This window comes from Sus scrofa, chromosome 18, assembly GCF_000003025.6.
Source record: "Sus scrofa isolate TJ Tabasco breed Duroc chromosome 18, Sscrofa11.1, whole genome shotgun sequence".
Taxonomy (NCBI): Eukaryota; Metazoa; Chordata; class Mammalia; order Artiodactyla; family Suidae; genus Sus; species Sus scrofa.
The window spans coordinates 4,635,947-4,652,092 of NC_010460.4; the positions used below are offsets into that span (position 1 = coordinate 4,635,947).

At 53.1% G+C, this 16,146-nt stretch overlaps 1 protein-coding gene across 2 annotated transcripts in view; it reads right to left on the minus strand.

Annotated features, from left to right (window-relative positions):
• Positions 1,462–16,146, minus strand: part of ACTR3B (ARP3 actin related protein 3 homolog B) — a 110,826-nt gene continuing 96,141 nt past the window's right edge. Inside the window, exons 9-10 of one of the 2 annotated variants that reach the window (XM_021079302.1) lie at positions 7,431–7,623; positions 1,462–1,499 (exon numbers count right to left, since the gene is read on the minus strand). In XM_021079302.1, coding sequence (XP_020934961.1) covers positions 1,477–1,499; positions 7,431–7,623 — 216 coding nt within the window. In that variant the 3' untranslated portion in view covers positions 1,462–1,476. Of the gene's footprint in view, positions 1,500–7,293; positions 7,624–16,146 lie in introns of those variants that run through there. The other variant, XM_021079297.1, reaches the window with a different exon arrangement.

Consider the following 16,146-nt stretch of genomic DNA (forward strand, 5'->3'; position numbering starts at 1 on the left):
TTAAATTAAATACAAAACTTAGCTTTGAGTTTTCTGAAAGTTTTAAGTGTGATAGTACTAAAAAAAGAAATTTGCTGAGAGCGAGTATAAACAAAATGGCAGGATGCATATTTAATACCTTAATTATAATAACTGACATATTTACTGTATGTTATCTGTGATAATTAATACATGTATCTAATTTAATAGAACGGACTATTTTTTAATATTAGAAGAAGCAGTTAATATACAATAAGCCAAAGTCAAATACAAATCATTGTTACCAATCCATTCATTCGTTAAAACAGAGCCTTGGAGTTTGCATGATGCATAGATGATATTCTGCTAATCTCACTAGTGTTTTGTGTAAACCAAAGGTGATACCATGGTTTAAATGAAGGCTGTAAGGGAATATTACTCATAAAAAGGAAAGAAATGTTGCCATTTACAGCAACATGGATGGACCTGAAGGGTGTTATGCTCAGTGAAATAAAAGTCAGGCCAGAGAAAGACAAACACCGGATGGTATCATTTATATGTGGAATCTCAAAATATAACACAAACCAGTGACTATAACAAAAAGGAAGCAGACTCACAGATACAGAGAACAAGCCAGGGGTCACTGTGGGAAGAGGGAAGGGGGAGGGGCAACAGGGGCACAAATATCTATGCGTAAAATAAATAATCTACAAGGTATCACACAGCACCTGGAATATAGCCAATACTTTATAATAACTGTAAATGGAGTATCAGCCCTAAAAATTTTGAATCACTATGTTGTACACTTGAAATTAATATTGGTTTTTTATTGTTGCCTTGGGGTGGTTATTTATTTATTTATTTATTTTGCTTTTTAAGGCCACACTCGCTGCATATGGAAGTTCCCAGGCTAAGGGTCAAATGGGAGCTACAGCTGCTGGCCTACGTCACAGCCACAGCAACGCAGGATCTGAGTCACATCTGCGACCTACACCACAGCTCACGGCAATGCCGGATCCTTAATCCACTGAGAGAGGCCAGGGATCGAACCCGAATCCCCATGGATACTAGCTGGATTCGTTTCTGCTGCACCACAACAGGAACTCCATGAAGCTAATACTGTAAATCAGGGAGTTCCCCTTATGGTTCAGTAGGTTACGAACCCAACTAGTATCCACGAGGACGTGGGTTTGATCCCTGGCCTCGCTCAGTGGGTTAAGGATCCGGCATTGCCGTGAGCTGTGCTGTAGGGCACAGACGTGGCCCAGATCCCGAGTTGCTGTGGCGATGACACAGGCCGGCAGCTACAGCTCCCATTTGACCCCTGGCCTGGGAACTTCCATAAGCCGCAGCGCCCTTTAAAAAAAAAAGTGAAATATATAGTGTAGATATATATACTGTAAATCAAATTTACCTCAGTTACGAAACGGAATGCCACCACTCAGACTGGATCGATGCCTTCTGGTCGCACCCCAGTTGGTCTGAACCCCACACCTCAACGATATCCATGGCTACGTCTCACCTAGAAGAGGCACCTGTGTCTGTGGGTCAAAGGAGAAGGCTGGAGAGTGAGTGTCGGAGTTTCCAGAGGCAGAGCCCGTCCCCGCGTCCACCATACACAGGAAGAAGACGCTGAGGAAAAGTGGTCTTTGATACAAGAGGAGGAGGAGGAGGGCCTCTCAGGTGGAGGGAGCGGAACGGGGCACCTCGGGGGCAAGGATGAACAAACATCGGGCTGGACCACAGCCGAGCCCACACCCAAAAGATGCTGGAGGTGCCTTTTAACAAAGGACATGGGGGTTCGCTTGTGGCACAGCAGGTTGAGGATCGGGTATTGTTCAATCCCTGGCCCAGGAACTTCCACAGGCTGCAGGTGTGGCCAAACGTTTTTTTTCGATTTTTAAAAGATATATATATATTTGTCCTTTTTTTGTCTTTTTTTTTTTTTTCCTTTTCTAGGGCTGCTCCCGCGGCATATGGAGGTTCCCAGGCTAGGGGTCGAATCAGAGCTGTAGCCACTGGCCTATGCCAAAGCCACAGCAATGCGGGATCTGAGCCGTGCCTGCAGCCCACACCACAGCTCACAGTAACGCCAAATCCTTAACCCACTGAGCAAGGCCAGGGACCGAACCCGCAACCTCATGGTTCCTAGTCGGATTCGTTAACCACTGTGCCACGACGGGAACTCCATTAAAAGATATTTTTAGGAGACATGAACACAATGAAAGTCATTCAAATAGGGAGGAAATGACAAAATCTACTCAATGAGGATGAACGAGTAAAATCATTTTACCGGAAAACCTAAGCCTAGGAAATCCATCAAAAATAAACGCAAACCTTGACTCGGACTCCACTGACCCTCCCCGTGCTGTAAATGCAAAGACATCAGGGGCCGGGACGTCCTCCTCGCCCATGAATGTCATCCCGGGGGACCGGCGGGCCCCACATGCCCATCCCATCATCCCTTCCCACGACTCAGTGGTCCCCGGCCGGGGTCCTGCCTATGACCGGTCTCTGGGCTCCTTGGCCACCCCCTCCCCCCACCCCCACACGCCCTTGGTTCTCACGCCTGGGCAGTTGGTGGGTGACTCAGACCAGCGCGTGGACAATGCTGGCCGGACACACATGCTGAGAATCCTGGCCCCAGGAGAAAGCAGGGGGAGAGTGTTCCCGCTAAAGGGACAGACCCCAGCCCCCTGACCCACAGTTTTCTGGATTTAGGATGAGCGTGTGAAAACCACCAAGTATGGAGGCTGCAGGGGAGAATGCCATCAGGTGAGAGGAGATGCAAGAAATGTCCAAAGAGACATGACCTTGAATCCACTGATCACCATCTGGCTGGTGATCTTCAGCCCACATGGCCCACGGAGGAAAAAGCTCCCCTTCTGACACCACTGGTCTCTCCAGGTTAAACTGCTCCCTTGCAGGTTTCCTGGGGTGGGGTGGGGTGGGTCGGGTCCCCCCACCCCCGGGTTCCCCCCCACCACCCGCCTGTCTCTGAATTTTCAGCTCAGGGCAATTACTCCTCAGAAAGCCTCCTGTTCTGCTGAAATTCCATCCACTCCTGTATTTTATGGTGATTCTTCCTCTACCAGCCCGCTCGTACCCACTTGGCCGGCACTCTGCCTCCCAAACCGCCAGCCCTTTTTCCGAATTAATCTCCCTAGTGCTTTTACTGTCAGAAGCTCTGCCTGCGCCCCTCGTTTCATTGCACTTCACAGGCCTGGTTCCCAGGAGCGCGAAAGCAGTGAAACTGCTCAAGCAAACAGGAAACGTTTATGAGGCGTCCACACAGTGTGAGCTGAGCGGCCAGGGGCCGGCCCAGGTCCCGAGGCCACTCGCCGCCCGCGGCTCCAGCCCCTGGTCCGGCTCCCCACACCCCGCCCCCCACCCCCGTCTGAGTGGTCTGGGGCTTCTTCAACGGAAACGGGCTTCCCAGAGTCTGGGGGCTGGAAGTTCAAAATCAAGGCACCAGCAGACCTGGCATCTGATGAGAACTTGGTTCTTGGTTCAGAGACAGACACCGTCTCACTGTTTCTTCACGCGATCGGAGGGAGCTCTTGGGGTCTCTTTGATTAAGCTGCTAATCCCATTTGCGGAGGCTCCATCCTCAAGGCCTAATCACTTCCCAAAGGCCCCACCTCCAAATGCCATCATATTGGGGGTTCCGTTTCAACGTATGGATGTGGGGGCCGCATTCGGTCCCCGGCACCCACCTTGCTTCTCCGGGGGTGCTCAGGGACCTCGTGGTCTCCCCTGCCCACCTTCCTCGAGCAGAACCTGCTCTCAGGAAAAAACTAGAATCCATCCTTTTCTTCTCTTCCCCCAGCTAGACTGGACCAGGCTGCGTGGTGGCTTCTCCTCTCTCACGGGGTGGGGCACGGGGGGTGGAGCCTCCCACAGGCCCCTCCCCATCCTCGCTCCCACCCCCACCCCCACCCCCCACCCAGAGCAAGCCCCACAGAGCCACAAGTGTACCAGCATCTGCGCCCGGCAGCACATCCGTGCCACCTGCAGACACACATGCACGGAGGGGATGAGCCCCGAAACTTGCATGCCCTCCCCTCTCCCACCCCGCGCAGCCCCCGTTGGCGCAAAGCCCTGCGGCGCGTGGCCAGGACAGCGGCTCTGCGGTTTTGCTCCTGCCCTAAACTCCCATCTCGGCGTGGGAATCCCAGCCCCCTACTCTGCAAAACCCGCCCCTGGACTTCAGCCTCGCCTTTAACCATCTGCGGAGTTAGATCCGCCCTCGGTGTGGCCTCTCTGTAGTCCGAAAAGCTCCCTCGGCCCTGGAGATACACACGGTCCGTGTGGGAGCCCCTCACTCTGCAGAGGTTCTCTTCCCCCAAGGGCTTCATCTTATCTTCAGGTCTGCTAAGGCCAGGTGTGCCCAGGTGGGTACCACCATCTCCCTGAGTTCTCCTGCCCCTGCTCAGGGCTGCACGCAGGTGAAAAGGTCCTAGATCTTCTGATTGAGGCATGAGTGGAAAGTGGGCCTTACCCACCCCAGGCTGGAAACCCCGCCAGGCTGAGGTTTCCAGGTGGAAGCAGTCTCACCCTCAAGGGGCCGCCTGAGATCAGGCGCCCTGAGCCTGGGGCTCCAGGTCTCGGAGTTACTGCTGTGTGGATGCTACAGACAGTAGAATAGCTCTTTGCTAGAGGCCCTCACTTGGGAACTGTTGCAACATACAGTTCACTGCTGTTGGTCTTCAAACTCACCTAGGTGGTTTATCCATCAAAATCATTTGCCCAGCGTTCCATCTGTCAGTGTAGAGAGCATAGCTCCCCCTTCCACATTTATAATTGTGTAATTCTGGTCCTGGGTGTGGGTTCGCCCCACCCCCACCCCAGTGCCTCTGGATACACACATGTGCACACACACTCTCTCTCTCTCTCTTACCCAAACACCGTGCCGACATGGCGACAGCACATCTTCCCTGCATGCCATTCTGGAGACAGGTGGCTGTGATCCATTGCTGCCTTGCATGGCCCGCAGCCATTGATCAAGGGGAGACCGCCAGGTAACAAAAGGACACGATTCGTCATCCCCAGAATGTCCACTATGGGGATGGGCAGAAATTCAGACGAGACCAGGCACCCAGATGGTGACTGTCCAGATTAAACGCAGCACTCGGGCACCGGAGGCCTGGCACAGCCCGTCTCTGCCAACGACACCAGCAAAGTGGACAGGCCAGGTGCTGGGTTTGCCTTTCCTGAGATGCTCCGCAGGACTCAGTCAACGTCTGCGAATGAGCACGGCCCTGGGGCGGTGCCCGCCCAGGTACGTGATGGTGGGGACCCCAGAAAGGACTCCATGCCAGCTCCCCAAAAGCACGAGAGCAAAGAGGAGCTTCAGCACACCTTAAATGCCCTCTGCTCGGTCTGTGTCAGAAACAACAGGCTCCCCAAGTTCTCCGACACTGATTCAAATGCCAACGTCCTCAGAAACACCCTCGCACTACACCCAGAAATCATGTTTTGCCACCGACCTGGGGACCCTCAGGCTGACACCCAAAAGCAATGCTCATAATGTCTTAACGAACCTTGCTTCGAGAATCACTTTGTAAGGAGTACGTGGGTCAAATCATCGCCTTATACACCTTAAACTTCCACGATGGCACATATGCCAATGATCTTTCAACGCGATGGTGGAGGGATAACCATCACAGCTACGCTTCTGGGAAATCAGAAAAATGTGACTTTGGCACCTGTCGTGATACTACCTAACTGTGTGGCCTTGGAAAAGTCATGTCACCTCTCTGTAAATTTCACGACTTGGGTTCAATCAGGAGTCACAGGCTGGATATCCTCAAAGGCCGGGAGGGAGCGACGCTGCCTGCACAGTCAAGGCGTGAGCCCGAGGGGCACGGTAGGGCCTAGGGCATGCTGGGGAGCCGACGCCAGCGTCTAAGAAAATTCCAAAAGTTGTAAATGCAATCCACGAGAAACACCCCTGTGAATCAGCAACCCCCAGCCTGCATGGTCTCTCAAGGCCACTTCACATGAAGTTTCTCAATTGCAAGATCTATATGAGATAGGGTCGGTCATCCCCAAAGAAATTTGTTTGAATCGGGCTGTATTTGGTTGTCTGGAATATAAATCCAGGAAGGCTCTCCCCAGAAAGGAGGATGTACGTGGGGTTCAGGGATCCAAGAAAAGCTGAAGAAATGGGGCCGGGGCACCTCCAGGGACCTCAGGCAAAGGGTCCTGTGACCCCTCTGGCCGGTGCCTCTCTCCCGTGAGACGGGCTACCCTGCGGGTGTGGCTTCCTCTCTTCCCTCCAGCCTTAGCTCATCTCCATGTGCCGCTTTCAGATTCCAGAGGGAAGATGCTTCTGGCCTATCGTAGAACCACTGCCCATCCCTGACCAAGCCACCATGGCCCAGAAGGGCCAGGTCACACGACGCAATCCCAGCTGGGCAGGCGCCCCTCCTCACAAGGCCCTGGAGGGGGCTTGGCCACAGGGCCTCCCAATTCAAGGTCGAAATGGCAGCTATTAAATCTGTTTGCTCCTCAACATTTTTCCCTCTCCGAGGGCTCCAACAGGCCAGTTTCTGCCTCCTTCCTCCTGCTGGTCCCTGGAGAAAATCCACTCCAGCCACCCCCTCCCTGCGGCTCTGCTTGCTCCCAGCCCCCAGGGGACCTGCCAGCCCTGAGGCTCCCTGGTTCCTGCTCTGCTGGATGCGGAGGGAGCCTGAGAAGGTGAGCCCCTCAGAGAAGGTGTCTGCGGGGACCAGGAGGGCAAAGCCACGTGGAGAAGCTTTCCTCCTTGTCATTCATTCTCGGCGTGTATGACATGCCGGGGACTTTATGAGTGCTAAATCAGTTTTATTGCCCCTATGATTTGATTGATCTTGTTAGACCTGACAAGAAATCAATTGGAAAAAAATATATGTCCCTTCCCGGAATGGGCTTTCCATCTTCAAGTAAAGGAACAATCTAACAACAGCAGGGGAAGGTCCAAGAAGCCGTCTCGATAAAATATCACCAAGCCCGCGGCCCTGGGCAGAGGCTGCTTTCCAGCCTCCAAACACCAGAAGGAAATGAAGAGAGAGACAGCAGGGAGGGATTCGGTAGATTCAGAGATGTCACCACCACGCGACCCTCAGAGCTGCAGAAAAGGCCAGCTGTGTGCCCAGACACCCCTCAGCTCTGACCACACACACTCAGAGACAATGGGAAAGCCAGGAATGTCACCGGAGACTCGGGAAGACACCTGGGCAGGTGGCCATGCTGACACCCAAGGCTGTCAGACATGATAAAAAGAGGAAGGCTGACCTGGAGCCAAACCATCCTGTCCTGTCATTCTCTAGCTGGGTGGCCTCAAGCCTGCATGTTCCTCCCTGAACCTCAAAGCGCTTCTCTGTAAAACAGGGGTAACAGGACCCACGTGAAGAGGGGCTGACATGAGTGACGCGTACAAAGCGGCCGCCCAGCCCTGGGCACTTGTGAGCCCCAGGGGGACTCCTTACCTTCCATCACCAGAGATGAGGGCACCTCCAGGGCTGGTTCAGCACAAAGTTGGAAGGACTCAGTGAAAGAACCAGGCTGCAGACCAGGGTTCACCTCTGGTGTCTCTAAAAGGACTCTGCTCCAGAAGCACCTGCAGCACCGTACCAGTCTGCTCTGTAACAGTCTGCTCTGTACCAGTCCACTCGGGCTGCCCTAAAAGAACACCATAAATAAGGCACATAATCACGAAATGTCCCTTCTCACAGCTCTGAGACTGGAGGTCCAAGCTGGAGGCGCTGGCCGATTTGGGTCCTGGTGAGGGCTCTTCCTGGCTTTGCCCGCAGCAGCCTTCTCACTGAGTCCTCCCTCATAGGCTGCAGAGAGCAAACCTCTCCTGCCTTTCCTTACAGGGCTACTGATCCCATTGGATCAGGGCCCCACCCTTCTGCCCTCTTCTCCTGAATTACCTCCGGAACAGCCCTGTCCCCCAAACCGTGGGTGGTTAGGGCTTCAACATATGAATCTGGGGGGGACCACAGTTCAGTCCATAGCAAGCGCCTGATCAAAATACAGATTCCTGGCAGTTCCCGTTGTGGCTCAGCAGGTTAAGAACCTAACTAGTATCCATGAGGACGTGGCTTTGACCCCGGACCTTGCTCAGTGGGTTAAGGATCCGGCGTTGCTGGGAGCTGTGGCAGTGGTCACAGATACAGCTCGGATCTGGCGTTGCTGTGGCTGTGCTGTAGGCTGGCAGCTGCAGCTCCGATTCAACCCCTAGGCTGGGAACTCCCGTATGCCATGGGTGTGACCCTAAAAAGAAAAAAAAAAACATATTCCTGGGCCCGTGGGGGGCTGTAGAATCAGAGCCCAGTCAGCTGAATGTTTAACAAGCCTTTCTTCCCACCCCTACCCCAGGAGGCTGCCCTGCGATGTTTGATTTCGAGAATGGCTGGGAGTGTCACGGGCAGGCTGGGGCCACTATGTCATGTGCTCACAGAGCAGTGCATGGAGCCCTTTATAAGAGGAACTGAATTACCTAAGGGTCCCTTGTCAGTCCCCCATTTACCAGGAGAGCATACATGAGGGGCTGCGGCTGCCCTGCCCCCACTCGCCCCCAAGCTGCCCAGTTTGAGAATGAAAGTCAGAGGGATCTTTTAGAGACCCTGTCATTTCAGAGAAGAAAGATGGGAAGGGATTGAAAACCCAGCGTGGTTCAGAGAGACCAAGCCCAGGACAGGCAAAGTCGTGGCCGGTCTGCTCTGGGGCACCCCCCCCCAGGGCCCCCATGACCACTGAAATGCTGCCGTGTTTATTCAACGTTTTTCTCTCTTTTAATGACTTTAGAAATTGACCCTTCAAGTTCAATGGGAACATTTGACAGGGGAGGGAGCAGAGAGACTAAGAGAGCAGGAATTCTGGATTTAATTTAATTTGGATCTTCAGCAGCAAAATTTACGCAGACCAAATGAGAGACTGGTACTTCCAGAAAGGGAATATCTAGAGAATTCAGGGGGTGTCAGACAACCCACATTTCTGTGAATTGAGCAACCTGAGCCCCTTCCTCGCAACCCCCCAGATCACTGCGTGGGCGGAAGGGGCTCTGGGTGGGGAGCTCCCTGGAGCAAGGGACACTTCCCACCATCACCAGCCTGGGGGGAGAGACCCCACCGGGTCAGTGGACACCTAACAGTGTCCCCGAGGCTCCAGGGCCATGCTGGGTCGGAGGACAGTGGGCTGGGAGGCCAGAGGAGGTGAAGGCAAGAGGGGAGGGGCTAGAATCGTCCAGATCTCTTTAAAGTCAATTGGGCAACAGTGATGCTCCCTACCCACCAGGTGCTGGTGGGTGTGGCGCACAGGGGCTCTCGGCCCTGCAGGGGGAACCCAAACTAGCGCAGCCACATGGGGGGAAGTTTCTTACAAAAGTCAACTCTCCCCCCGAGATCCCCCCCCTGCCCCGCGCACCCCGGCTCCACCACGCCGAGCCCCCAGCTGCTGCCCAGGGAGCCGCGCCCATGGCGCCCTGGAGGCTGTGCGCGCTGCACCTGCAGCCCCTCCATGGGCCTGAGCATCCGGACAGCCTGGTCCTCCACCCACAGGCGGGGCTCGGCCCAGTCACCCCTCTTTAGAGCAGTTTCCTCAGCCGTCAGGGAAAGAGGCCGTGCGCCGTGGTCAGCATCCCCGCCAGCTCCTGAGACTCGGCGGCTACACAAGCCTCAGCCTGAAGCAAGTCTCACTCTCTCTCACACACACACACACACACACACACACACACACACTCCCCCCAACTGACACACCATCTACACACGCACATGCACATGCCAACTCACTCACACCACCTACCCACACACACAACACACACTCGCCACGAATACACACAAACACACACCAACTCACACATTCACACACCACACATACACACACACACACACCATCAAACACAGAGACACACATGCGTCCCTCTGGGAGTTAAACCTGGGGAAAGTGAACAGCAAGACTGGTCTGAGGAGAAGGAAGCCCTTTAAAGAGCAGCCCTGAGGAAGCACATAAACAGGGTCTCCCAGGAGTCCCTGTCGTGGCTCAGTGGTTAACGAACCCGACTGGCATCCATGAGGACTCGGGTTCGATCCCTGGCCTTGCTCATGGGTTAAGAATCCGGCGTGGTGTGGCTGTAGTGTAGGTCGCAGATGCGGCTACAGCTCCAATTGGACCCCTAGCCTGGGAACCTCCCTATGCCGCAGGTGCAGCCCTAAAAAGACAAAATGAAAATTTTAAACTTTTTTAAAAAAAGGGTTTTCCACCCCTCCCCACACCCGGCGCAAGACGGTGTCTGGAGATTAAAGGAAGAAGGTGACCTCACTGGACACACAGACACACAGACACACACAGACACACACACACACACACACACACACACGGTCAGGCTCTCGCCCCTCTGCAGCCACCTTGGGCCCTGCGCCCTGCGGCCAGCACGGGAGCCAGCCCTGAACCACAGCCTCTGCCACCCCCTGGAGGAGAGCTGAGCGGCTCGTGCGGGGCCATCAGAGTGGCTCAGAGGCCAAGCTGCGTCCCCCTCCACCCCCTCCACGGCAGCCTGCTGCTCAGGCAGCCCTGGCTGAGGAAACCAGACGGTACTGTGGATTTCATTTTCAGACAGTGCACCGGGTCACAAAGCTATCTGTCACGAGGTGACAACATATTTCAGGCCAGGGATGGTCGCCCGCTCAGTGTATTAGCGAGGCAGCGAGGCGTCAGACCCAGCATGTATTCTCTCCGGTTCAAGGGCCGAGGGATGGAGTCAGGCTGGTGAATCTGGTTTAGCAGGTGATCTATTTCCAGTCCCAGCCAGTCATTAGGTTCTAATGTGTGATGTGTCCTTTTCTGGTGTATTAAATCCCTGATAACTGCGTATTTATTACCCCCCCCCCCGCGCGTTATGAAGGCACGCGGCCATCACTATACATCGGGACAGTCCATGCATCCGCTCTGCCTGCATCCCTGACTCCTTCTGAAGTTTAGAGCTGAATGCAGGCACCTCAGAAAACGCCACTTCATTAAGAATCAACAGGAATAACCCAACCAGAAAAATTGTTTATTGATGAAGGTGGAAGAGAGAAATATCAAGTTCATGTCTTACTTCCCCCAGGGGAACGAGACAATGAAATCTTTATTGGGCACTTCTGGGCATCAGGAATGCGTTTCATCTTGTCAGGAGTAGCACAGCCAGGAAAACACAGAGCCCGCTGTGAATAATTGCTCAAGAAGCTGTCACCAAAGGCACCCCCTCAGCAGTCCTGGATGCCTTTGTGTCTAACGGCCTGGATGTTTCCATTCCTGAGCATTAAGTCCTGCCTTCCAGCCCCTTCCAGAAGCCCTTGAACCCTAGATGTCCAGCCTCCAGAGTATTCGGTTTCCCATCACAGCCGGCTTCCCGGAGCTGAGGCTGCCATGGCCCCTGAGTGGGGCATACCGGGGCCCCGAGGCACGCGGGATGCTGCAGAGATGGCTCGAGCCTGCTGACCAGCCTCCGTGTTCCCACCACACTGGACACTGAAGGTGGCAGCTCTGCGGCCAAGACTGGTCCTGAAGGCCTCTCAGGATCTAGGGATGCAGGACACCCCCCCCCAACAGCCTGGGAACAGAAGCCCCGTCCACAGCCCTTACACAGCCCCCTGCAAAGTACACACAATACACAGGAGCTCAACCCCCACTAACGAGGCTTCCTCCAGGAAGTTCTCCAGCAACCCCCACTCCATCCACCTTATCGTCTACAAGGAGAACCCTGAGAACACTCTCCTAGCAGGTGGGAGTTAGGTCAAAGTCAAGATGAACTGTCCCAACTGCTCCCCAGGGACTCACCATGCCAGGTCCCCCTGGTTCTGCCTGTCACCCAAGAAAGAAGGGATTGGCAGCATCTCGGGAGGACTGAAGAAAGGGCTCCCATGAAAGCCAGCACAACCCTTCAGAGCAGACGGGGGACCCAGGGGTGGGTGGCTGGCTGCACACGTGGGGGTCACCCGAGACTTTGTCTTTCCCCAGAGTTCCTGCATTTTGACTTCTCGGGGTCAGCAGGACGAGGGCAATCCCTCCTCCGCCGCCCTCAGGCCAGCCTCCTCCAGCCGCGCTGTTGGCACATGAGCCGTCAGCTCTCAGTCGTGGGGCTGCCTGTGTATTGTCGGGTGTGGGCACCTCCCTGGCCTCGTCCCACCAGACAACACCCCCCACCCAGTCACGACAACCCAAAACACCCCCACAACATAGCCAGATGCTCTCCAGAGGCAGGAGTCTCCCTGGTTGAGAACCTCTGCTTTAGGCTGATTGGTATCAAGTGAACCATCACTGAAAAGAGATCTTAAAAAAAAAACAAAAACTACTCAGCCATAAAAAAGAACAAAATGATGCCATTTGCAGCAACATGGATGGAACTAGAGATTCTCATACTAAGTCAGAAGAGAAAGACAAATGACATATGATGTCACTTCGATGTGGAATCTACTATATGGCACAAATGAACCGATCATAAAACAGAAAACAGACTCACAGCTGGAGAACAGACTTGTGCGGTTGCCAAGGGGGAAGGGGAGGGGAGTGGCTGGGGGTTTGGGGTTAATAGATGCAAACGATTGCCTTTGGAGTGGTATAGCACAGGGAACTAAATCCAATCACTTGCGATGGAACATGATGGAAGATAAAATGAGAAAAAGAATGTATATATAGGTATGAGTGGGCCACTTTGCTGTACAGCAGAAATTCACAGAACACTGTAAATCAACTATAATTTAAACATTTTAAAAACAGCAACACAGTACTAACAGAATATATGAACTACATGAAAATAACCAATTTAAAGGCTAGATTTACACTCTGAGAATCTCATTCAAATCCTTTGAGGACTGAGCAGCCCGTGAACAGCCTTGCGCAGGACAGCTGCCCTCCAGCCCCCTGGACACAGCCACCGCACCGTGGGGTCCCTCCTCCCGACTCCATCTCCCCACACGGGACCAGCGCTCAGCTGGCCCCTGCTGCGAAGAAATGCTCTTCCAAAAGTAAAATAAGGAGGAGGGAGAGGCAAAGAAGGGGAAGGAGCAAGAGGAGACTCCTAGAATCATTTCAAACATTTTAAAGACATTTCAAAGACAAATTTTTTTTTCTTTTCTTTCTTTTTTTTTTTTTTTTTTTTTTTTTGGTCTTTTTAGGGCCACACCTGCAGCATATGGAGGTTCCCAGGCTAGGGGTCAAATTGGAGCTGCAGCTGCCAGCCTACAACATAGCTCATGGCAGCACCAGATCCATAACACATTAATCAAGGCCAGGGATCAAACCTGCATCCTCATGGATACTAGTCAGGTTCATTTCCGCTGAGCCACAGGGGGAACTCCCTCATTGTTGACTTTTACTTCCAGAAGCCAACCTTTCGTGACTCAAACTCCCTGGTCCCCGAAGGGAACCTGCCTTTACTTAGACCCTTGACTGCAAACCCTTGATCAAAGGCTGATCATCAGAGGCACCCCCAGGGCAAAACTCAGAACGGATGGGGTGGAGCCTGGGAATCAGCATTCTAAAGAGCTCGGGCGATTCTGTGACAGCCAGGTTGGGGACCATGACATTTAAGTCACAAGAAATTTTCAAGGCAATGGTGACTGATGCCTGATTTCCAATGATCTACGACAGGGGTTCCCAAGCTCAGAGCTCTGGACCCTTCCTGGGAGCCTGGGAAATAATTACAAGGGGTCTACAAAGTGGCGCTCGAACCCAGCGTGGACTGAGTACTGAAGAAACAGTACTGATTGTGCATGCAGCTTGGGGCATCTAGGTGACACTACTGGGATTTATAAACTATAGATGCACGAAACACATTTCTCCAGATAGAGTATATTCCTACTGTGTGGCTGGCTCGAGATCAACAACATCCGTCAAGGCCCCGCAAGGAAATAAACGGACACTCTAGGGGCTGGTCGAGGGGTTTAAGGAGGCGTCCGTTCATCCAGGGAAGTCAAGAGGAGGCGGTGACGCTCCCAGAGGAAGGATCGATGGAGAGCCTTCATCCCTAGACAAGGGGGCAGGGGAGGAGCTGTCACCAGAACCCAGGGGGACACAGCTGCAGCAGGAGCAGGGCTGTAGCCAGTGGGCAGCTCCATTGTGCGAGGAGGGGGAGAAATTAACACCGTGACCTCGTCCTCCCGGGGCTTCCCTCCCACCCCCATGGAAGCCGGAGGGCCCAGGACCTGGGGAGGCAATGCAGGGAAGCGCTGCCTGCCAGGAAAGTTCGCAGTGCTCCAGCGTCCAGGGTCACACTGGGGCCTGGTGTACAATCCAGGCAGCACCTGCCTGTGAAGATGAAGGTGATGCCTCTCCAGCCGTGGAGCACTGGAGAGTACCAGTGAGCCACCAGCAGCCAGCAGACAGCCCTGGCACAGCTTCTGCGGCGCAGCCCTGCCAGCCTTGATGCCAGCCTTCCAGCCTCCAGGGTTATGAGACAGATTTTCCTGCGTACGCCGCCCTATCGGTGGTACTTAGCTCAGCCACTCTAGCAAACTAACACGGCGAGGATGTCTCCTGCAGCCGTGGAGAGATGCTGTGCTTTCGTATCGAGTCCTCTTCCAGTACGGTGGCCTATGGCAGCTATAACAAATCACCACACACGGTGAGTTAAAACAACGCATACAGAGTCTCCTACAGTTCTGGAGGTCAGAGTCGGACTGGGTAAGGCCAGGCTCCATCCAAGACTCCCGCGGCAGAATCTACCTCCTTGTCTTTCCCAGCTACAAGAGCTCACTGCTTCTGGAATGACCCCCAGCCCCTCCCCCCATCTTCGAAGCGAGGAGAGAAGCACCTGCTCCAGTGGTCACCTTCACCTTTTGCCTTCTTCTGCAGCTGCTCCGCTCCCTCGCGCCCTCTTACAGGGACTTCTGGGGAGTTCCCTTCGTGGCTCAGAGGTTAACAAACCTGACCAGGATCCATGAGGTTGCAGGTTCAATCCCTGGCCTCGCTTAGTGAGTTAAGGATCTGGCATTGCTGTGGCTGTGGTGCAGGCCGGCAGCTGTAGCTCCAATTCAACCCTTAGCCTGGGAACTTCCATATGCCACTAGCATGGCCCTAAAAAGCAAAACAAACAAACAAACGACAACCAAAAAAAAACCCCAAAAACCACATTTGTGAGGATATTCAGGGCCCACCTAGACTATCCAGGATGAACTCCCCATTTTAAGATCTTAACTTAATCATATCCACAGGATCCCTTTTGCCATAAAAGGTAATGTCCACTGCTTCCAGGGACTAAGAGCTAGGTATCTTTGGGGGCCATTATTTAGCACCCCCCCCCACTTCTCTCCTGAGTTTGCACAGATTTTTATTGTGGATTAAAGGCCTAAATGTAAGACCTGAAACCATCAAACTTCTAGAAGAGAACACAGGTAGAACACTCTTTGACATAAATCACAGCAATATTTTTTTTTGGATCTGTCTCCTAAGACAAAGGAAATGAAAACAAAAATAAACAAGTGAGACCCAATTCAGCTTAAAAGCTTTTGCGCAGCAGAAAAATATTATCATTGACAGAATGAAAAGACAGGCTCCTAAATGGGAGCAAATATCTGCCAAGAATACGACTGACAAGGAGTTCACTGCTCTCACGACTCAAGTAATAAAAACACAACTCAATCCAAAAAAGGAGCCCAAGACCCGAATCGACATTTTTCCAAAGAAACTACACGGACGGCCACTGGGCACATGAAAAGGCGTTCAACAGCCTTCGTCGTCGGAGAAACGCAAATTAAAACCACAGTGAGACAACCCCTCACCCGGGTCAGCATGGCCATCACCAAACAGGCTACAAACACGAATGTTGGTGAGGATGTGGAGAAAGGGGGAACCCTTGCATATGTGCTGGGAATGTAAATAGGGGCGGCCACTGTGGAAAACGGCACGGGGGTTTCTCAGAAAGCTGCAAGCAGAACTACCCTACGATCCAGAAATTCCACTCCTGGGTACATACCTGAAAAAAAAAAAAAAAGAAAAGAAAAAACCCACGAATTTGAAAAGATAAACCCAAGTCCTCAGAGGAACCACATCAGGTCCTTAACCCGCTGAGCCACAACAGGAACTCCTAGGTGAAGATTTTTAACTACACATTCGATTTTTTTCATAGATGCAGGGCTATTCGGTATATTTGCCCTTCTCAAGTAAATGTTGAACGTTCGTCAAGAAATGTACTCTGGAGTTCCCGTCGTGGCGCAGTGG